Source organism: Cucurbita moschata, unplaced genomic scaffold, assembly GCF_002738365.1.
Source record: "Cucurbita moschata cultivar Rifu unplaced genomic scaffold, Cmos_1.0 Cmo_Scf00017, whole genome shotgun sequence".
Taxonomy (NCBI): domain Eukaryota; kingdom Viridiplantae; phylum Streptophyta; class Magnoliopsida; order Cucurbitales; family Cucurbitaceae; genus Cucurbita; species Cucurbita moschata.
Genome location: NW_019268533.1, coordinates 3,873,475 through 3,897,229, shown reverse-complemented (window position 1 = coordinate 3,897,229; position 23,755 = coordinate 3,873,475). Strand labels below are relative to the sequence as shown.

The following is a 23,755-nucleotide window of genomic DNA, read 5'->3' as shown; positions in this document are numbered from 1 at the left end:
TAGATCTAACCACTATAAGCTATGGGTAAATTGGTATGGGGTCATTTAGAGTGTAACGCTTGATGTGGTGTGGGTATTCGCTAATTGTAGATGCAGTGACGAATGGATATGACCCACGATCAAAATATATAGAAACAAACAAATTAAGCAAAAAGCACAATTTGAGAAGAAAGATCTTTTGAATTGAAGAACGTTAGCACTTATACTTAAGTCTACTAACCATTTTCTAAAGTTGCTCCATAGATTAATAACTTGTTCTATTAAGTCAAGTTTAGCTCACGGTGACGGTCCCATTGTCATTGTTGCATGGGAGGTGTCATTGCTACAACAATGAGCCAATCGAGCCGTCCTACACGTTTGTTGTAGGCCTACTAGAGTTCAAGGGTGCAACATTTGCTAGAAGTCATGTCAAAGAAAATGCATGGAACAACTCAATCTAAACGCTTGAACGAGAATTATGAAGAATCGTAAGTTCACTCTCTAAAGTCATCTCTTCGTCGATGATCGAGATCAACGTGAGAGACACGAAGATGACAAATGTGAAAAAAAGGTCGAAAATAATGAAGTGAATAGGCATTACACACACCATCTTCCTTGACAAATTTGAGCAATTTAATGCTAGTTAGTTATATGTCAGAGTACATAAATTTTAGTTATGAGTTACAGGTACGAGCTTGGGTAAATCATATACATTCACACTTGATCTACCATATTTATTATTCTTTTGACCAACAAATGAACCCATTTCCAAAAGAAAATGGCAGATCTTTGTGTTCATTCAGGTGCCAATCTGTAGCAATAAAATTCAATGCTCAAGAAATGACAATCTGCAACAACATTTCAACAACGCTATCATTAGTAACAACAAAGTTAATTCAATCACGACTCTCCTTCATCAAGGCATGATCATTTCCTAAATTAACCAATGTGGGACTGACTTCACAATAGTATGATATTATTCTGTATTCCTTTACTTATAAACGCATGATCATTCCCTAAATTAATCAACGAAGGACTCACTCTGAACATTCAATTCTTGTATAGAGCTCGAGAAAAAATAGGGAAGATTTTGGAGAAAATAAGGTTTATAAACAAGATTGAAGTGGTTAATCTAAGGAAAAATGGATCAAGCAAACAAGTTGTTAAGAAAAAACTAACCCCAGTTTGAGAGATGTATCAGAGCTATCATAATCTTGAGAATTATTGACTATTGATTCAGAAGAATGGCCTTGCATGTTGTGTGTTTGGTATGCCATTTTCTCCACCTCCTGCCATGCAAATGCAATCATTTTCTAATCTCATTATTGGTACTAAATAGCTGATGATTTTAATACTCACAAGTTGGTTCAATCTTTGATTTTCTTCTATCAGCAAATCAACCTGAACACATTCAAAACTATTTATGATATTCATTTCTAGCAAGAACATAAGAAATATCACATGAATTCAAGTGGGTTTTGGAAAAAGAGGCCTAAGAATTCATTGACAATTACGTCTCGATTCTGATAGCCATCGAGCCCGCACATTCTTCAACCCAACACAAGAAGACTAGTCGAGGAATAAGACCCAACGAATAATTTAAAAAAAAACATAGAGACAAGAGACTCGTAAAGCTACTCGACCATCAAACAAAAATTTTTAGGTAACCCTACGTAAGTGTAACAGACTAAGACCGCCACTGGTAGATATTGTTCACTTTAGCCTATACGTATCGTTGTCAACCTCATGGTTTAAAAACGTGTCTGCTAGGGAGAGGTTTCCACACCCTTATAAGGAATGTTTCATCCTCCTCTCCAACTACTGTGAGATCTTATTATCCATCCCCCTTGGAAGCCCAACGTCGTCTTTGGCATATCGCCCGGTGTCTGGCTCTGATACCATTGTAAGAGCCCAAACCCACCGCTAGCAAATATTATCGACTTTTGCCCGTTATGTATCGCCATCAACCTCATGGTTTTAAAACGTGTCTACTAAGGAGAGGTTTTCACACCCTTAATAAAAAATGTTTCGTTTCGCTCTCCAATCTTCAACCAACGTGGGATCTCAGATTAAGACCAACTACCTATCTGAAAGAACCAACTGAAAAGGAAAAAGCACAAGTTCTTGTAAAGTGGTCAAGATCCCTCGGCAGTGATACAATTGTGTGGCTCTATCAGAAAAGATAAGTTGCTTGGAACACAGTCTAAGGTGTTAATTGAGTACCATCAAGCAAAAAGATGAAACCAAAGCATTTGGATAAACAAAAAGGTGGCAATGGCTCAACTTCACAAGTCACAAGCTCAAACAAGGGTGAAACAAGGAATATGAAAGGCATCCAACAATGAGAAAAATGTCATTAAGGTTGTTCCAAACTACGTTAGACGCATGTCAGATCCCACGTCGGTTGTAGAAGGGAACAAAACACCTTTCGTAAATGTGTGGAAACCTCTCCCTATCATACGTATTTTAAAAACTGATTTGAACCAAAAGACAACAATCATCCAATATACTTCAATGAAGATGTGAAGAAGAGGTTGTCAAAATTATCAAAAGATGTTTCAATTTATGCCACATTGAAGAAGAATGAAGTTTGATTATTATAAATTTTAGGTGGGTTACAATTTAGAGTTATTATATTTGGAGACTTTTTATTTACTTTAGGTTACATTTACATAATGGCTAATTATGGTCATAAAATATGAATGTTACAACTCTTGTAATGCCTCTAATAGTTTCATTTTTTAGGCTATATAACGACTTGTATGTTGTATTTGTAAGGAGACTTGGAAAATATAGTAAAAGAACATTTGTGCTTTTCTTTAGCCAATGACTAAGTTTCTTTGCAATTCTATGTAGTTTAGGTTGCATGTACAATCATTCAAGCTCGACATGATCAATCTTGCTTTTAGAGTGATTCAAATCTCAAACAAGTGTTCTTGCTTTGAGATATTTGATCAACAAGAATCATTCAAACTAGACATAATCGATCTTGCTTGTAGAGTGATTCGTGTTAGAATTGGTCAATCCATTAGAATAGCTTGAAGTTAGTCATGCCATAAGAATAGGCTTACTTCGTTAGTTTCCTATGAAATCGGATCTATTAGTTAATCTTTTGCCAATATAAATAGAATATGTCCTCAATAGTGTGAGGTACAGTTTTGCATAAACTTGATATGGTATCAGAGCCGAAATAAGATCCACGAGATCCATAGCCTCTGCTGTTAGACATGTCAATCCCAAACAACACAATGTCTTCTCCGTCGATCAGTCAGGTGATTAGTGTTAAGCTTACACAAGAAAATTATCTACTGTGGTCTACCCAAATCCTTCCCTACTTGCGTAGCCAAAACCTTGTTGGTTTTGTGGATGGATCCATGCCTGCACCAAGCCAGACGATCGCCGTTGAACCAAGTGAAGAAACAGGGAATCGCAAAATTATCATCAACCCTGAGTTCACAGTCTGGTACCCCCAGGACCAGCTGGTACTCAGCCTCATCAACTCATCAGTCACTGAGGAGGTTCTCAGCACGATGGTTGGAATCACCACTGCACGAGAAGCCTGGATTACGCTGGAGCGACAATTTGCTTCCACATCTCGAGCAAGAGCAATGCAGATCCGTATGGAACTCTCTACTATCCAGAAAAAGGACATGACAATTGCTGACTACTTTCGTAAAGTAAAACATCTTGGTGATACACTTGCTGCCATTGGCAAGCGAATAGAGGATGAAGAACTCATCGCCTACATGCTGCAAGGACTTGGTCCAGATTATGATCCTCTAGTCACAAGCATTACAACCAGAACAGATGTATACACTGTCAGCGACGTGTATGCTCACATGCTGAGCTATGAGATGCGGCACTTGCGTAAGGGTACATTTGAGCAACTTTCATCTGCTAACAATGTCAATAGGATATCCATTCGTGGAGGTGCCAATGGAGGTCGAGGTAGTCGCGGTCGTAGTCGTCAGTTAAATAGTGGTCATGGACAATCAAGGCGTACTGTGAACAATCCTGGACGTCAACCATCAAAGACACAAAGCAGCTCAGGCATTGTCTGTCAGATTTGTGGTAAGCCCAATCACGATGCTTTGCAATGCTGGCACAGATTTGATCAGGCATATCAAGCCGAAAATAATCTCAAACAAGCAGCTTTGGCAACAAGTGGATACACTAGTGACACAAACTGGTATGTTGACACTGGAGCCACAGATCATATCACCAATGACCTAGAGAGGCTTACCACCAGAGAACGCTACACTGGCACCGACCAAATTCAGGTTGCAAATGGCGCAGGTTTGTCTATCTCTCATATTGGGAATTCATTAATTTCTGGTTCATCTCTTGTTCTGAAACATATCCTATATGTTCCTAAAATCAATAAGCACCTAATTTCAGTACAAAGACTAGCATCTGATAATAATGCTGTTGTAGAATTTCACCCAAACTATTTTTTGGTTAAGGACCGAGTCACGAAGAAACTCCTGCTCCACGGTAGATGTAAGAATGGCCTATACGTTCTACCGCATAATTTCAGTCAAGCCTTGCTGACAGCCAAACTTTCGAAAGAACAATGGCACAGAAGGCTAGGGCACCCTGCATCTCCAATTACCATTAGAATTCTACAAGATAATAATTTAGCTATAGATACTAATATTCCCTCTTCCTCAATTTGTAATGCTTGTCAATTAGGGAAAGCACATCAATTGCCATTTGGTTCTTCTCAGCATGTATCTACAGCACCCCTTCAATTAATTCACACTGATGTATGGGGTCCATCCATTGCGTCAGTAAATAATTCCAAATATTATGTTTCCTTTGTTGATGATTTTAGTCGTTATGTTTGGATTTACTTTCTGAGATGCAAATCTGATGTTGAGTCTGTGTTCCTTCAATTTCAAAAACATGTTGAAACTATGCTAAATACCAAAATTCGCTCCGTCCAATCAGATTGGGGGGGTGAATACCATCGGTTACACAATTATTTCAAATCCACAGGCATTGAACATCATATCTCCTGTCCTCACACACACCAGCAGAATGGGTTAGTCGAAAGAAAACACAGACACATTGTAGAAACTGGCCTTGCTTTACTCGCTCAAGCCAACATGCCTCTATCCTACTGGGATGAAGCTTTCAACACAGCTTGCTTTCTTATAAATAGAATGCCCAGCCGAACCATACAACAAGACACACCACTTCATAAATTGTTTGGTAAAAGTCCAGACTACTCCATGCTTAGGGTGTTTGGCTGTGCTTGCTGGCCTAATTTAAGGCCTTACAACAACAAGAAACTGAGTTTCAGAACTACTAGATGTATATTCTTGGGTTATAGTTCTTCTCATAAGGGATATAAATGCTTAAATAGAAGTACAGGACGTATTTACATCTCTAGAGACGTGGTTTTCGATGAAAATATTTTTCCTTTTGAAGAATCTAAGCCACCAAACAAAACCACAAATCCACATCATCCTGTTCTACTTCCAGCCTTAGCCAAACTTGCTAGTTTTTACACTGAAAATGCTCTTACAGATATTGAACCAGTTGTTAGTAATTCCCATATGAATGATGGTCAAACTGATAATATTGCTAGTGACAACTTGTCTGGTGTCAGCTTATCTTCTGCAGATAATACAAGAAGTTCAGAGGAAATTGCAGAATATGAAGCTGAGAGCAGTTCGATCAATGCTCAAAACCAAACTCATGAACATGTGTCTGATCAACCAACTGAAGCAGCTAGTCAACATCCAATGCGAACAAGGTTGAGAAATAACATTGTACAAGCTAAACAATTCACTGATGGAACTATCAGATATTCAGAAACCTCAAGAAAATTCGCAAGCGCTGTAACTATCACAACTCCGATCATAGAGACTGCTACTGAACCTCGAAACCTGCAGGAAGCCATGCAACATCCAAGATGGAGAGGAGCAATGAATGATGAGCTCTCAGCGCTAAAACGAAATGCCACTTGGGATCTAGTTCCACCCAAACCTGGAATAAATCTCATTGATAGTAAATGGGTGTATAAAGTGAAAAGAAAAGCAGATGGGTCAGTTGAAAGATTAAAAGCAAGATTAGTTGCCAAAGGATTCAAGCAAAGATTTGGTGTTGATTACACTGATACTTTTAGCCCTGTGATCAAACCGTCAACAATCAGGGTCATTCTTTCGCTAGCAGTAACCAAGGGCTGGAATATGAGACAAGTTGATATCCAAAATGCATTTTTGCATGGAATTCTGAAAGAGGAAGTGTACATGCGACAACCACCAGGATTTCAAGACTCAGCCAAACCAAAGAATTACATATGCAAGCTCAAGAAAGCCCTTTATGGCCTGAAACAAGCCCCAAAAGCTTGGCATTCAAGGTTGACTGGAAAACTTATTGAGTTAGGCTTCAAGGCTTCAGTAGCTGATTCATCTCTTTTTATTCTCAAAAACAGAGAGATAACTATCTATATGCTCATCTATGTTGATGATATAATTATTGTGAGCTCCTCTGATCAAGCAACCGAAAGGTTGATTCAGAAATTGAAAATAGATTTTGCAGTAAAAGATTTGGGTGGTCTTGAGTATTTTCTGGGTATTGAAGTCAAGAAAACACGAGATGGTATCATACTGTCACAGAGACGATATGCCTTAGATTTGTTGAAAAGAGTAAACATGGAAAAATGCAAACCTATGTCTACACCAATGGGTTCTGCTGAAAAATTATTCAGAGAACAAGGAATACCCTTATCAGCTGAAGAACAATTCAAATACAGAAGTACAGTGGGAGCACTACAATATTTGACAATGACTAGGCCTGATTTGGCATTTGCTGTCAATAAAGTGTGTCAATATCTTCATACACCTACTGATGCTCATTGGGGTGCTGTGAAGAGAATTCTTCGTTATGTTAAAGGCACACTAGCATTAGGAGTGAAAATTCAGAAATCAACCATGATGTTGTCGGGGTTTTCTGATGCTGATTGGGCTGGTTGTCCCGATGATCGACGTTCAACTAGCGGCTTTGCTGTATTTCTTGGAGCAAATCTAATCTCATGGAGTTCCAGAAAACAGGCTACAGTGTCAAGATCAAGCACCGAAGCAGAATACAAGGCCATTGCGAATCTTACTGCAGAAATGATTTGGATCAAGTCATTACTGAAGGAACTGGGCGTGTATCAATCAAAGGCTCCTCGCCTCTGGTGTGACAACCTCGGAGCTACATATTTAACTTCAAATCCAGTATTTCATGCTAGAACGAAACATATTGAAGTTGATTTTCATTTTGTTCGAGAACAAGTAGCACGTAAAGCAATGGAAGTTCGGTTCATTTCATCAAGTGATCAAGTAGCTGATATCCTGACAAAACCACTGTCTAAAACTCCTTTTACTACACATTGTAACAATCTCAACATGTACAAGACTTGTTGGGATTGAAGGGGACTGTTAGAATTGGTCAATCCATTAGAATAGCTTGAAGTTAGTCATGCCATAAGAATAGGCTTACTTCGTTAGTTTCCTATGAAATCGGATCTATTAGTTAATCTTTTGCCAATATAAATAGAATATGTCCTCAATAGTGTGAGGTACAGTTTTGCATAAACTTGATAATTCGAACCTCAGACAATATTCTTGCCTTGAGATATTCGATCAACAAGATAGTCCGAATCTTATTCCTCTTGTATTGATTCCTTATCTTATCAAAAACCTTGAAAAAAAAGCTCGAAAACCCAAATAAGACAACATCTGTTAATAGTGGGCTTAAGCCGTTATAAACCATGACTTTGATACCTCTGATACCACTTGGTTAAGACAACAACATTCAACATATCTTAAACCTGGTAAGATAGTGTTCACTTTGAACGCAAATTTTTATGATTTTTCTTTTGGAACCACCCAACATATTTCATACCCATCGAGATATTGTTTTTTTTTATATACCCTAACGAAAAAATGGGGTAGTGCCTTATCATCAACAACTAATTATCTGTGCCAATGGATTTAAAGACACCATAGAAGATATGACATGGATACCCTTACAAGTCAAACATAAAAGAATAGAATTCTCTAACATTCAATTTCATTTTTTTCTTTAAAATCTCGACATTGATGATCTTTATATAAGTCTTTTAGAACATCCTCCATGATCATACATATATTGAATATTAAATAACGAATCTACGTCATACATGTACTATCATTACAGTGATTTATGCATCTAACCAAATGAATCTAAACTCTAAGATGTCTAATGAATTTCTTAGATTTGGCCCAAAATCTATCCATGTGAATATTTAAAACTTCAATTTCGTGAGGGTAGAATGGTAGGGAAGATGGAAAGTGCAAAGGCTTCCATTTAGAAAGCTCAACGACGCTCAAGGAATTCGAATTCTAAATGACTGAAATTTAGTTGTTTTTAGAGACACTGGAGGAAAGTCGAACTTTCCCTCATATTAATACATGAATCATTTTAATTCATGTACTAGTATTAATGTTTCTATGTCTATATAAAGGATTGTCAAACATTGTTGAGAGACATCTAGATTGAGTGTCATTTTCTATTTACCTAGAGAAATTTGAGAGAAAAATTGTGAGTGAGTTTTTGTTGTGTGTGGGTGTGAGATATACCCTTTGTAAATACTTTGATCATAGTGATTGGTTGTCACTCGTGGATGTAGGAAAATTTCTTCTCTCCGAACCACGTAGATCTTTGTGTTTCTTTGTTTATTCTAATTTGTGGGTGTGTGAGTGTGATCGATCTTGCTTCCGCTACAATTGTTTGACCCTTTATTTTTATGGTAGATTGTTATATCTCACATTGGTTGGGGAGGAGAGAGAAACATCATTTCTAAGGGTGTGGAAACATTTTCATCCATAGCAAACACGTTTTAAAGCCTTGAGGGGAAGCCCGAAAGGAAAAACCCAAAGAGGACAATATCTGCTAGCAGTGGGCTTGGACCATTATAAATGGTATCAGAGTCAAACACTGGACCATGTGTCAGCGAGGAGGCTATTCTCCGAAAGGGGTAGACACGATGTGATGTGCCAGTAAGGACGCTAGGCCTCGAGGGGGATGGATTTGGTATGGGTCTCATATCAATTGGAGAAAGAAACGAGGGTCAGCAAGAACGCGGGCCCTGAAGGGGGATGGATTGTGATATCCCACATTGATTGGGAAGGAGAACGAAACATCATTTATAAGGGTGTGGAAACATTTCCATATCACACGCATTTTAAAGCCTTGAGCGAATGTCTAAAGAGAATATTATTTGCTAACGGTAGACTTGGGCAAAATTAGTATCAATTGGTAAGGGCCGCACCCTTTTCTTTTGTTCAACGATAAAAGCTACTTTGTAATTGGCTTTTTATCCTTCTCCGAAGTGATATTTGGTCTTAGGATTAATAAAGACAAGTTCAATCATTGGCCTAAATTGTTGTCTTTCAATATTAAATTCGAAGTGTTTGATCCAATTAGAATGTTCTATGTATTGAGGAGTGTTGGAGTCCCATGTTAGCTAATATAAATAGGTAACGTTGTTTCCATAGGTATGAGATCTTTTGAAACACCTTGAAGGAAAATCACGATGACTTAATACTTAAAGTGGACAATATCATACTATTGTGAAGGTTCGTTGTTCCTTTCACTTTGAACCAAAAAGGGTTATAATGAAACGTGTCTATATGATATTGTGACCAAGAATCTTATCATATCGAAATCCGAGCTTAGATCTCACCACTGAACCTAAAAGCTTACGCTAATGGATTTATTTTTACAAATGTATTGGACTCGATTGAGAGGAGGGACATGTTGTAGGCATTGTAAGACACATATTTGAGTTTTGTACGGAGACTTAGAAAAAGTATAGGATCAAGGAGATGGCATGAACGTAGATCGTAATTAAACTTGCTACAATTTATCCGTTAAAGCTTTTGGGTTAAGTAGTAATTTAACATCTCCGACTTAATATCATTTGTTAGCCAGAGAAGAGTTCTAACAGAGCTCTTAGATATCCTGATGAACGGTATCCGTAGAAATAAATTTAAATAACTTAAACCCCATTCGATAACCATTTGTTTTCTTGTTTTTAGTCTCGAAATTCAAATCTATAAACACTACTTACACCTATAAACTTCTTTGTGTCGTTATCCAACACTATCGAAAACCCTAATCCAAGTTTCGAAAAAATGGTTTTTGTTTAAAGAATTCGAGTATTTCCTTCTAAGGAACGAAAAACGGGAAAACGAGAAACAAACAAATATAAGTTCAGAAACAGAAAACGAAAAACGAAATCGTAATCGTAATCGTAATCGTTTACCTTCCTTCCAATATCACAGATCAATTCAGCATTTCTTCCATCCTGAAACATAATATACAAAAGAGTTTCAATCAAATTCATTTACCAACTTAGATTAAATTAAGATATTTAAACCCAAAAAAGCAGTGTGATAGAATTAACCATCATTTCTGCAACACGGGTGAGTCCTCCAAGAAGAGATTTCTCTAATTTCTTCAGCTCTTCAAGCCCTAATCCTTGAAGCTCCTCTCCCTTCATTTGCCTGTTTGTTACACACATTCATACAAAGCCTGCCTTACAAATGCTACCATTTTCAGTGCCTTATTGGTTTTGCATACTCACCTTAGTTCATGCCTCTTTTTCTCCACTTCGTCGTTCAACTTGGCTCGGATATTACTCTCTAGCTGTTAAAAACATGGTCAAATCTCGAAGACATTACTATTTTGTTTGGAAATATTACCGTATAGGTCGAACAGAGAGATTCAAATCGACAACCCGTTAAAGTTCTTCATCTTCGAGTATCAATATATCTCTAAACTTCAAAGTCTCTAATAAGGTCCTTATGATTTTAGTTTTATACGTAATAAATCTCTAATTCATCAACATTTTTTTTTTTTAAATTCTCGAACTTGCAACTCACTAAATTTAATTTTATCCTAAATAGATATGTTAAGGACATATTAGACGTCATTAAAGTTTAATGATCTATTAAACCAAAAGGTGGAAGTTCAAAAAACAAACTAGGACATCAACCTAAAAGTTTCGATACTAAACTTGTAATTTAACTTAATCTATAATATCATTTTCTACTAATTAGCATTATCTTCGTAGTTCATTAAAGATTTGTTTGCTAAATTAATAAAAATAACCCTAAAACTAGTACTTCGTCTAAAAAAAATACCCATAAACTATTTAAAATATTTCAAAAATACCCTTACCATTAGGTTTGAATGAAAATCATATCCTTGCAATTTCAATAATGTTTCAAAAATACCCTTAAACTCTAAAAAATTTATTTGATACTGAACTTTTTTTAAAAGTTTAAAAATACTCTTACTATTAGTACCATGTTTAAAAAATACTGAGAAAAATTTATAAAAAAAATGTCTAAAAAAAAGTTATTACCGTCAATATATGGATAAAAACGGTTTAATTACACCTCATCGATCATCTCCAAACATTTTAATATTACTTTTGTAAGTTCATAGATATTTTTGAAACGTGGTACTAACAGTTTCGTCCATATACTTACCGTAAGAGTATTTTTGAACATTTTTTTGAAAAGAATTAAAGTTGTTTTTAAAGTTTTTAAAATGTTCTAGATCTAAATTAGGGTTATATATATAAAAGTATAGTCCAGTTTTGCCCTAAATGGATCTGATTTGAAAGCAGAACTGACCTGAAACTCCACCGATGGTTCATTCAAATTTGGAAGGTTCTCTGAATGGACACTGCTATGCTTCTCAAGCAGCGCCTGCATACTTAAGAACATGAAGAAAAAAACAAAACAGGAATTTAATATTATATTTTAAATAATATATATGCAATAGAGAATATTAACAATAAAATTAAGCCAATACAAATTAATTAATAAATAAATACTTTGAAAGAATTGGGTTAATTTCAAGACTATTTTTTAATAAATATTTAAAGAAAAAAATGAAATCTTCTGAATATAAAGCCAAAAACAAAAAGTATTAATAATTATTAGAATTAACTAGCATATTTTGATAAATATAAGATATAAAAACATGGTGGGTAGAAACGTAATTTTCCAAGCCCACGGTAGTAGATATTGTGGGATTTCTCTAAGTTTTTAAAAGAAAGGTTTACACACCGTTATAATGAATGTTCAGCTTGTTACAGAGAGATTTCCACATTCTTACAAACAATGTTTCGTTCTCCTCCCCATCCAGTGCAGTTATTAAAAGAAGAGGTTTCCATACCCTTACAAAAAATGTTTTGTCTACTACGGCGAAATTTCCACGCCCTTACAAAGAATGTTTTGTTATCCTCCCTTTAACCGATACAGTTTTTAAAAGGAGAGGTTTCCACACCCTTAAAAATAATGTTTTGTTCTCCTCCCCAATGCAGTTTTTAAAAGGAGAGGTTTCCACACCCTAACAAAGAATGTTTCGTTCTCCTCCTCAACTGTTGCAGTTTTTAAAATGAGAGGTTTCCACACCCTTACAAAAAAGGTTTCTACCGACAAGTTTCTTTACCCTTACAAAGAATATTTCATTCTCCTCTCCAACATGCAGAATCTCACCATCCAAGCGGACAATATTTGCTAGCGGTGGGCAGGGTCATTACAAGAAACGACTAAATTTCTAAGAAAAGAGCGTTGGTCCGTTGCCTATTCCTTGTCTAGAGAAGATGTGGAGGGAACGAAGATTCAGCCACCACAAAGCTATGAATAAGTTGGTAGGAAGAAGAAGAAGAAAGACGAAACCATTATCAGTGCCGAGTGTCACGGTCCTACATTCTTGACCGTGCGGCGTCGTGATCTATACACGCTCACGACCAGCCTTAAGGGGAATTAAGCCCCATTATATTTTTCACCCCGGCTTTGTGGCTTCGTCGGACCTTAGGCGAGGTTTGCCTTCGCCAATCGAACATCGCTTGTGCGGAATCCAAGCTTGTTCAACCACACACGCCGCCTGTGCGTGTATGTTCAATCATCTGCGACACATCCGACTTGCCTCTACGCTAGGCTAACCCATTCGGCTCGACCTTGCCTTTGCTCGGGCCAAGGTCTCTCAATACAACGTCGCATCTCATCTTGCCATCTCGATCCCCATCGACAGGGTCCATATGTCTTGACGCCATCCCGAGTCTCGGGATGTCGTCGCTCATCATAACTCGTTCGGTCATGCCATCGAGAATGGGCCCACGTGTCGTTCATCTCATCGGGACTTCCCGAACATCCATCCATCCGGGTTCTATCGAGGCATAGGCCCTCCCGTGCCCATGCCGAGTCATTTGCGGATACCGTACCGGATAGCGGGTGTATGTAGCAACCTCCAACACGCGGGCTAGGGCGCAATACCGACACACTCGTGCCATCCGGTACTGTCCTTCAAAAATCCATTTCAAAGGAAGTCGCCCCGAGACACTCGTCTCAGCACGCTCGCCCACACTGTGACACACGTATGTGCCACAGGGTAGCTCACTTAGGCCACAGGGCCCAGGGGTGGTGGAGAGCTAACACCATGGTACCCCTATAGTACATTTTGAGCCATTTTCATTCTACCAGGAGTAGACATGATTTTCGTGAGGTGTCATACGGTGTCGTGCATTGTCCGTCCCATGTCCGATTGACACCAAACTTGGCGAGCATTCATATTTCATATGGACGGACTTAACTCCCGAACCGCATGCCCAAATTCCTTCCGAAACCTCGACTTTTGAGGTTAAGGCCCGGGGCCCTACCCGGCCCTTCAACAAGCCTATCTTGTCCTTCATGTCTATGCTGATGTCTCTGTTATGCTTGTGTCTCAACATGTCTTCAATGCCCACTTTACGTGGTGGTGTGTTGGATGATGCATCGTCCTCCTCGATCGCATAATGGCATTCTTCTACGTTGGCCCGCATATGGCCGGATGGGCGTCTCTTGAGGGACGCCCCTTTGCTTGTCATGGCGTGAGGGTCACAACCTACTCTCTTCATAGTAAGGTTGTGACACCGAGCACCGACATGAACGGAGCTGAGGGGTTTTGGTGGAGGCATCGGTGCAAGCTTTGTAAAGGATAGTCATGGCAGTAAAGATTCAGGAACACAGCTTCTGCAGACATAGACTTGGTTGGAAGAAAGGGGTGTCAAGACAAGGGACAAGCTTAACCCTAGTCACCTCAAGAAAATGAGACAGCAGGTTGTTGCATCATGGCTTGGACTTTCTCATCTTCGCAGCGCCTGCCTGCCTGCCTGCCTGTTGCCACACGTTGCGCTTGTTAAAAAGAAAAGGAGTTCTTCAGAAAGGTTGATTCTGAGTGAGTAGGTCTAACTATGTGCAAGAGGGTAACAACGGAGTCCTTGAGTTTCTTCCATAATCGTCCGCATACCATTAAATTTAGTGAATGGTATAAGGTAAGTGGTGTTGTTTGGTTGGGATAGGTATCATGGGATATATAGTAAATGACTATTTATAGTAAAAAAAAGTGGTAGAGATTTATGGGAGATATTTACATAGAGGGTTATATGGGTTAAAGCTATATATATATACACTAAAATGAAAACATATATATACCCTTCCGGTGGTACTTTGAATATGTACTTTCTACTTTCTCTGTATCCTCCTGATCTTTATGTTCATCTAGATCGAGTGTGTGCGTTGTTGTGCGATCCTAACTAATATTAGAACTAGGCGAAATTCACCACGATATGTGAAAATGGAAAGTTCAAATATTAGAATTGAGAAGTTTGATGGATCCGATTCAGTTTCTGGAAAATGTAGATTGAAGATTATCTGTACCAGAAAGATCTTCACAAATCTCTATTGGGGTGAAGCTGGATATCATGTCCACGGAGTCCTGTTGTGGATCATATAATTGAGTTCAATATGATTGTAAGTCAACTGAGCTCGGTGGACATTAATTTCGAAGATGAAATTAAGACATTGAATTTGATGTCATCTTTACCCGAATCGTGGGATACTATTGTTGTCACGATCAACAATTCCCAAAATCTGAGAAACTAAAGTTCGATGAAATCTGAGATGTAGTTCTCAGTGAAAGAATTTCCAAACGAGAAACTGGAGATTCATATGGAGAAACTAAAGGGAAAGATGTAAATCGAAGGGTCAAACAAAGGTTGATCAAAATCAAAGAACCAATTGTAGAAGACTGATTGTACAACAAACCTAACGTGTTGGAGTTATGGAGAAAAATGCCACTTTCAGACAGATTGTACAAGACTGAAGAGAAAGCAGAATCACAAATCAGAGGATGAGGATGATTCTATAAATTCAGCATAAGACATTGGGGATGCTCTAATCTTCAGTGTGGAAAGTTCGATTGAATCCTAAATTTTGGATTCAGGTGCATCTTTTCATTCGTCTCCAAATCAAGAGTTGTTCCAAAATTTCAAGTCTAAAAAATTCGAGAATGAGTATCATATCAAAAACAAAGCCTTGGAGATTGAAGGAAAGGGGATGTCAGATATATTCTTGGTCTCAAGAAGAACTTGATCTCTATTGGTCAGTTAGATAGCACGCAACATAATTTGGGAAGAGTTCATGGAAGATTGGTAGCACGTCACACAGAATCTGGAACCTTATACACCACAGTAGGGTCTATTAACATGGATGATATTGCTTAATGTGTTTCAAATTCAAGTCTATTGCACAATAGACTTGGACATATGAGCGTCAAAGAAACGAAGATGTTGGATGCAAAAGAAGTTTTAGAAAATTTGAAATTTGTTGATATAGGTCCTTGTGAGAGGTGTGTTATGAGCAAACAGAAACGAGTTAGCTTCATAAAGGCTGCTAGAGAATTGAAGAAAGTGCAGTTGGAAATAGTCCATACAGACGTTTGGGGACCATCTCCAGTTCCATCACTTGGCGGATCAAAGTTCTACGTGACCTTCATCGATGATTTAGGTGTGAATTCATTTCCTAAAACACAAGTCAGATATGTTTTGCATCTTCAAGAAGTGGAAAGCTGAAGTTGAAAATCAAACCGGCTTGAAGATCAAATGCCTAAGGTTTAACAATGAAAAAGAGTACGACAAGTCAGAATTCAAAACATTTTGTGCAGCTGAGGGAATCAGTTTAACGAGGACAGTTTTCGATAAAATAAGACAAAATGATGTTGCTGAAAGGATGAACAGAACATTGAATGAGTGGGCAAGAAGTACGAGGATTCATTCTGAATTACCAAAGACATTCTAGGCCGATGTTATAAATACAGCAGTCTACTTGATTAATAAAGGGTTGTCAGTACCCTTAGAGTTCAAATTGTCAGAAGAAATATGGACAGGAAAAAAACTCAAGTATTCTCACTTGAGAACTTTTAACCTAACCCTAATAACTTCTACGGTAAATGTACCAAGATTATTCCACTTATAATAATCCACGATTAATAAATCGTGTGCAAAGACTAAATCATGTACAAATTAAGCTTATTAACTCACATGTGGTCAGTGGTCGGTGTTTTGAGTAAATTAATTTAATTAGGTTTAAAATTTTATTTTCTAATCCAAACAAAGATTAATATTTCTTGGAGTTGTAGCTAGGGTTAAAAGTTGATAGCATTTACTTGCGTGGTTGAATCAAACTTTAGAAGACATGTTATCCACTTGTAAGTTGAGTTTCGTTAGTAGTTAGGACTCTCATGTGCACTTACGAAATCCTCACATAACAACTATTAGGCAACACTTGACATCGCTCCATTTGAAGCCCTATCTAAGAAACTGTGTAATTCCTCACTGGGACAAGGTAGGAGATCTCGAGTAGTTGGGCCCTAAGTTAATCTAAGTTCAATAAGGTCATCTAAAATATTAGAATTGAAGATGCAAATAGCACCGAGTAGACAGAAGAGTTAAGTCTTAAAGTAACATCTATGAAAGGGTTCCGAGGTTTAAAGGAAAGAGGAAGTTGAGCAACATTTTCTAGACCGTTTAAGATTCTTGAGTGGGTTGATGTAGTAGCTTACCGTTTGGTTTTGCCACTATCTCTGTGTAGTTCATAATGTTTTTCGTGTTCTTGTGCTATGGAAGTACATGACAAATCCATTTCATGTCATAAAGTTTAAGCGACTTGAAAATGAGAAGATGAACAAGGACCAAATATACATAACATTTTAAGGATTAGGAACTTTTAAGGACGGAATTTCTTAAGGAAGGGAGATTGTAACGTCTCAAGCTCCAATTAGGGAAATTTATACTTTTGCTCTCAATTGTTCAACTTTATTTTCATTTATTTTTTAAATTAAATTCTCAATTCAAGTATAAATTTTCAATTAAGTTGGTCGAGGGTTAAAATTGTCAAATTAAGAATGTACAAATAACTGAATTTTAATTAAGAACGTTAATGAATTGGGTTAGGTCGAGTTTAAACCTTTTCTTGACTCAAAAACAAGTAACCTTTATTAAATAATCGACTTAATCTAACTCAACCCTAAAATATTCACGTTTGATCAAATCATTAATTCAATTTTTTGTTTTTAATAAAATTCTTAAAAAATTTCGAATATTTAATTAAAATTTATGATTTAAAGTTTGAATTTTTACCAATAGTTAAAAGAATAAATAATAATAATAAATAGTTATTAGAAGGAAAAAATTATAATAAATTAAAGTATATATAAATATATTATAAGCAAAAAAATTTGATGAGTTTCGTCCCTAACTCAATTCAACTCATAAATTTCTTTTTGTATCGAACCCAACTCAAATAAATTGATAATTCAATACAAACAATTGGATCAGGTTAATCAGGTTCTTTAAGTGATCGAGTCTTCTAAACATCCTAGTTTTAATGGTTAAATTGGAGGGTTGACCAAGGTAAAGTTAACTAGGGTTAGGTTAAAATATATATAGTAAATTCTTTTTTTTTTTTTTGTCACCTTTCTCTCCCTCACTCTTATCTCGCTCATCTTTCTCTCCCTCTGATCACCCCTTGCGACGCCCTCCTCCTGCCTTCTCCGACGTCTAGCTGCACCGCCGCCCATGTTGATTGTCTTTAGTAAGTTTCTCTCCGCCTCTCTCTCTCTCTCTCCCCCTCTCTCTCTCGTTTTAGGTCCACCAGGCAGCACCCCACCACCACCACCACCGTTGCACGCCCAGTTACCAGTGCTGTTGATTGTGCATTGTGGGAAAAACCACGTTTTGGGTTTCTGGATTCAGGTAGGCTCTCTTAATGGATGGTCTTAGGTCATGAAGTGTAGTGCGCGTCGTAATAGTGATAATTTTGATGTTTGTGCATGCATTTGTTATATCATGACAAGCACCCATCTATTATCGTGAGACGATACGATGAGTGAGTCTCGGCTCTACTAACTAGGTGTCAATTCTCATTCTACTAACTAGGTGTCAATTCTCATCGGTTGGGGCACAGTGTCCCAAAACTCTTACTTATGCACCACAAGATAATCGACCTAGCTCAATCCAATGGACTAATTGTCGACATAAGTCACGTGTGCATGCAGGTCTGACTCTATTAGAGGGATTACTAACTGATTTTTTTATAACTTAGCATAGTAAGGACGTATTAGGCGAATGCTAATTGAGTCATAGGGTTTAGGTCCAATCTTATTGTTGTTTTGTGAAACTCTTAATGTTTTGTACCAATCTTCATGTAATGTTTTTCTCATTCGTTTTACGTATGCTAATGTCGAACTTTGGATGAGAAAAAATGAAAGAATACAAGATCATCTAAACATAACTTTCACAAGGGGTCGGATAATAAGAAGAGGCTCTAATCAAGTGAAATAAGATATAGAAGATCTCGAACATAATGATTGAACCCCAATTCATAGCGAACGACGAAGACAAGGTAGGTGAAACGGATAATGGTTTAGTTAGGGGTGGAAACTAGGGACTCTAAAGAGTTTAGGGTAGTAGGTCCTAAACAAGAAATTAACAAAAAACGAAAGATTATACAACATTGAAAACTAAAAGAACGGATTCAAATCTAAAAAAACACTACGCCAACATGAAAATTGAGAAAACTCTAATGAACAAACGCTCATAAAAACGCTTTAAACCTTCCCATTTCCAAGAAAAACTTTGCCAACCCTCTAAAATTCTAACCGAGATCTACACGAAACCATCTTTATAGAAAAAAGGACTAGTGGGGTTCCTTCCCAACCAAACTTTTTGACCTACAAAGGGCAAAACTTGTGTCCAAACATGTTCTTAGATGCAAATCTTATACACATAAGTTGAGATTTCATAGCTTTCCACTATTGAAGGACCAAACATTGACATGTAGGGTTAGGTTTAGATGAAAGAACATCATAGGATAGGGAGGACAAAAAACATAAACAAAAGTACTATCGAACAAAACCCTAATAACTACATTGTCTTCATATTTGACAAAGATAATTATAATGTTCTTAAGATCTTAAGATCTTAAGACATTATTCTTTTCTTTCAACATGTTTTTAGTATATAACAACGTTATTCTTTCAAAACATGCTTGTCTGTCCTTTGTTACAATTTCAAAAATCTTTGAAGCTTATGCATATGAAGATTATTTAAAAAGAAAATATAGTGAGTACTTTATGGAGAGAGAAAAAGTTATTGGAGTTTAGAGAGAGAGAGAGAGAGAGAGAACAATTTTCAATCTCTTTCACTGTTTGAGTATAATTTTTCAAGGGAGATTCTGTATATTTCATGTTTTATTTACTAAGAACAATGAAGATTTAAGCAATATCCTTCTCTAAAATCCAAAATTTAAGAGAAAACAAGAGAACCCATGATGAAAAATGCCATTTTTTGGGGCCTAAATGCTGTAATTTGTTATGAAAAAGGACTACAAACTAAATCTTATGCTTGAAGCTTACATGTTTATGTGTTTTTCTGTTCTTTTTTTCGTTTCTATTCTCATATTGAATGGAAAAAACAGCTAATTGAGAGTAGAAACAAGGTTTAGAGAATCATATATATCAGAAATTGAATGAAAACAATCACAAAATTGATGCATAACAAAGAAAACAATGCTTAATATGAACATGAACATGATATGAACATGATATGAACATAATATGAGCATATGAACAAATTTTCTATGTTCTAACAAAACCCATTATCTAAATTCAAATTTAGACCAAACCCATCTCTCAAAACTTGCAAATTCCCTCAAATCTCATGCAAAACTTTCATGAATTTCACCTCAAATATCAAATCTACCCTATATTTTATGAGGGGGAAGATCTCTACCAGAAGGTGTTAAGAATGAGCAGAAGGGCTTTCAAATTTCACCTAGCCTTGATTTTAGATCGAGTTCATCACCAAATTCACATACCCCACATGTTTATGGTTTCTTTACTATTATTTAATAGCTTAAAAAGTGCAAATTTGTTTTCTCTCTCCTCTCTTTCTCTCTCTAGAAGAAAAAAAAGGGTAAGAAGAAGAAACCTTGAACTTGCGTAGTCAAAGAGCTTGCCAGAAGCAGAAAAAACAAGAAGGCCAATTTCAGCATCACAAAGAATTGCAAGTTCTTTCGCCTTCTTGAAAAGCCCTTTTCTCCTCTTTGAAAATGCTACTTGTCTTGCTGCTATGTTGTCGATCTTCTTGATCTGAATTTTCTTCCTCGTCATCTTTCAATTCCTTTTCCTGAAAAATCAAAACAAAAAAGCTTTGATCTTTGATGAAAACAATGGTTTCTACAAAGATTTCTATCAAGAAACAAAAAAAGATGGGATTTTTCTTACAAAAATGGATCAAAATCATTCAAGAGAGAGAAATTGAGCCTCAAAAACAAAAACCCACTTCAGATTTGATGCAAAATTTGTCATCAAGAAACAAAAAAGATGAAATTTTTCTTACAAAAATGGATCAAATTCCCTCTAGAGAGAGAAATTGAAGCTGAAAACAAAAACCCACCTCAGATTTGATGCTAGATTTCTATCAAGAAACAAAAAAAAGATGAAATTTTTCTTACAAAAATGGATCAAAATCATTCTAGAGAGAGAAATTGAAGCTCAAAAACAAAAACCCACCTCAGATTTGATGCCAAAATTTGATTCTTCGAGGAAAAACAAGAGAAGAAGGTGTTGATTTGATTTGATTTTATTTTATTTTTGGGTTAAATTTGAGGTAATGGCGTTGGTAGCTTTTGGGGTTAATTACTGACACAGCTTGAAGAGAAGGGGTTGCAGACAAGATACCATTATTCGGAGAACCCTCCAATGGGTTGAAGAGAGAGAAAGAAAGAGAGAAAAAAGAAGAGTCTTTGAGGTAAAGATATTTAAACGTTTTTACTTTTTGTGGCTAAGCAATTCCCATAAAAGAGCTTTCTTTCACTTGTTGTTGTGTTTGGAGGCGATTGGGCAATGGGTGATGAAATCCAGCTCTCTCTGTTCTATTCTATCTTCAACTGCTGAGGAGATAGATATATACAGTTGGCACTTTAAATCTTTAGCAACTTTTTAGGTTTTCTTTGCTTTTTCCCATTTTTGTTTTTTTGTTTTTTTTTTTTTTTCTCGGATGTGTCCAGGTGTGAATGGTTGGTTCTCGTCTTGCCTTTAATGTCGATCTCTTTGTAGGTGAGTTATGTTACTTGAGTTGTTTGTGTGATTGTTGTTGAGGTTGAGGTAATAACCCAATAAATAAAAAAAGTTGTCTCACATTGGATATGTTGAGAGAGTGGGGAGTTGTACTCTGCTATGAAAAGGGACTAAGAGGTTCCTTGGTCTTTATTTTAACCCACTTGAACGGTTTGAAGTCAGTCGAAGAGTACACTTTTTTATGGCTCTAGGCTGACATTTCAGCTAATCTGATGTGGGTTTGATATGATCAGACCTTTTTCTACTAGTTTTAAATCTTCGGAAGCGTTTAAGGTTAGTATAACTACCTTTTAGCTAGTTTAAATTAGTTAATGCGAAATTAGGTGAATTGATCCTCCCAATAGAAATTCTAATTTATGTTGGTGAGATTCTTGAGGCATAATTGAATTTCAGAGAACAACATTAAGCTAGCATCCAAGGGTTATAGTAGTTTCGGTCTAGGTGAACTAAGTAAGCGGCTCTACCATTGGTATGGTTGGAAGAGTTGTCTTATGTATGATGACACGTGCTTAGTGACCCTACACGTGTTATAGGTTTGATATGTTTGTTGTGTTTTATGATATGATATGTTTCAATGATATGGTTTGTTATTTGATATGCCTATATTGGATGTCATATAATGCTTTGATGAATTATGATATGGTATAAAATGTCATGACGTACTGTGACATGATTTAGTAAGGTCATGATATTAACGTACAATGAAATGTTTTAAGATAAAAGGAGGTTTATGATGTACAACAACCACTGAGACATGTTTTAAAGGTTATGCAATGAGTGAAATGAAATTGAAAAACGGTTTGTCTTGCATGATTTGTTTAACATGAAAATTGTTGGGACCTCATGCATAAATGTATGTTCACGTGCATCGAGATACTTCCCCCTATGATGAGTACGAACACGTACTCATCATAAAGGGAATTAGTTGATCAAGATTTTCGAGTTATTAGGTCAATGAATTTTTTTAACACTCCTAAAATTCATACCACAATTGACAAACATTCTTGTTACTCGACTCTTGAACACTTGAGAAAACATTGAAATTAGTTAAAAATTAAAAGTATAATAAAAGGAATCTCGCTTTTAAAGTCAAAGATGCATATGCTTACGGATTCGTAACGTGGTCCTAGTGAATTATTCATAATTAGGTTGGCCATAATGAAAAATTAAATCAATCTATGGTTGCCAATTCTATTGAGATTTAGGTAGGTTTTATGTTAAACTCTAATGTATAATAGTTGGCACTTAATCATCAAATGAATCCTCTATTGATATCATTACCATGTGACTCATTTAACGATAATTTTATATTCTCGGGATCATTCTCATTTAAATTTAGTTTCAATTTTTTTTCGTGTACCCCTCGTTTACTTGAGTGTCACATCTCACTAGCTTTTACTTTGGATGATCTCCAAACAACTTGTTTGTTTGGAGATCACGAGGTTAAGAGATCACTCACACTTATCCTACATCGATTGGAGAGAGGAACGGAGTATTTCTTGTAAGGGTGTGGAAACCTCTCCCTAGTAGATGCGCTTGAAAACCTTGAGGGAAAACCCTTGAAGTGAATCAAATAAGACAATATGTACTAGCAGTGGGCTTGGGCTATTACAAATGGTATCAGAGACAATCACTGAACGGTGTGTCATTGAGGACATTGGGCCCCGAAGAGAGGTGGACTGTGAGATCTCATGTCGATTAGAGAGGAGAACGAAGTATTTCTCATAAGAGTGTGAAAATCTCTCCCTAGCAGACGCGTTTGAAAACTTTGAAGGGAAACCCTTGAAGTAAAAATCAAAGAAGACAATATGTACTAGCGGTGGGCTTGGGCTATTACAAATGGTATCAGAGACAATCACTGAACGGTGTGTCATTGAGGACATTGGGCCCCGAAGAGAGGTGGACTGTGAGATCTCATGTCGATTAGAGAGGAGAACGAAGTATTTCTCATAAGAGTGTGAAAATCTCTCCCTAGCAGACGCGTTTGAAAACTTTGAAGGGAAACCCTTGAAGTAAAAATCAAAGAAGACAATATGTACTAGCGGTGGGCTTGGGCTATTACAAATGGTATCAGAGACAATCACTGAACGGTGTGTCATTGAGGACATTGGGCCCCGAAGAGAGGTGGACTGTGAGATCTCATGTCGATTAGAGAGGAGAACGAAGTATTTCTCATAAGAGTGTGAAAATCTCTCCCTAGCAGACGCGTTTGAAAACTTTGAAGGGAAACCCTTGAAGTAAAAATCAAAGAAGACAATATGTA

At 36.8% G+C, this 23,755-nt stretch overlaps 1 protein-coding gene and 1 non-coding gene across 4 annotated transcripts; one reads left to right on the top strand and one right to left on the bottom strand.

Annotated features, from left to right (window-relative positions):
• Window positions 1–553: 553 nt before the first annotated feature.
• LOC111454957 (MADS-box protein JOINTLESS-like) lies at window positions 554–21,211 on the bottom strand. 3 transcript variants are annotated; one of them, XM_023096447.1, is made up of 9 exons: window positions 20,926–21,211; window positions 20,342–20,539; window positions 11,661–11,742; window positions 10,604–10,665; window positions 10,424–10,523; window positions 10,283–10,324; window positions 1,339–1,380; window positions 1,159–1,268; window positions 554–790 (listed from the first exon to the last, which is right to left on the bottom strand). In XM_023096447.1, the coding sequence occupies exons 2-9, from the start codon at window positions 20,521–20,523 to the stop codon at window positions 775–777; spliced, it is 636 nt and encodes a 211-aa protein (XP_022952215.1). In that variant the 5' UTR covers window positions 20,524–20,539; window positions 20,926–21,211; the 3' UTR covers window positions 554–774. The 3 variants fall into 3 exon arrangements, with proteins under 3 accessions (XP_022952215.1, XP_022952214.1, XP_022952213.1); XM_023096446.1 differs by having other exon boundaries at window positions 554–827; window positions 1,159–1,265; window positions 20,926–21,205; XM_023096445.1 differs by having other exon boundaries at window positions 554–827; window positions 20,926–21,204.
• LOC111455639 lies at window positions 3,696–3,831 on the top strand. Its single transcript, XR_002712621.1, has one exon. It is a non-coding gene; the product is annotated as a small nucleolar RNA Z247 (small nucleolar RNA).
• Window positions 21,212–23,755: the final 2,544 nt, after the last annotated feature.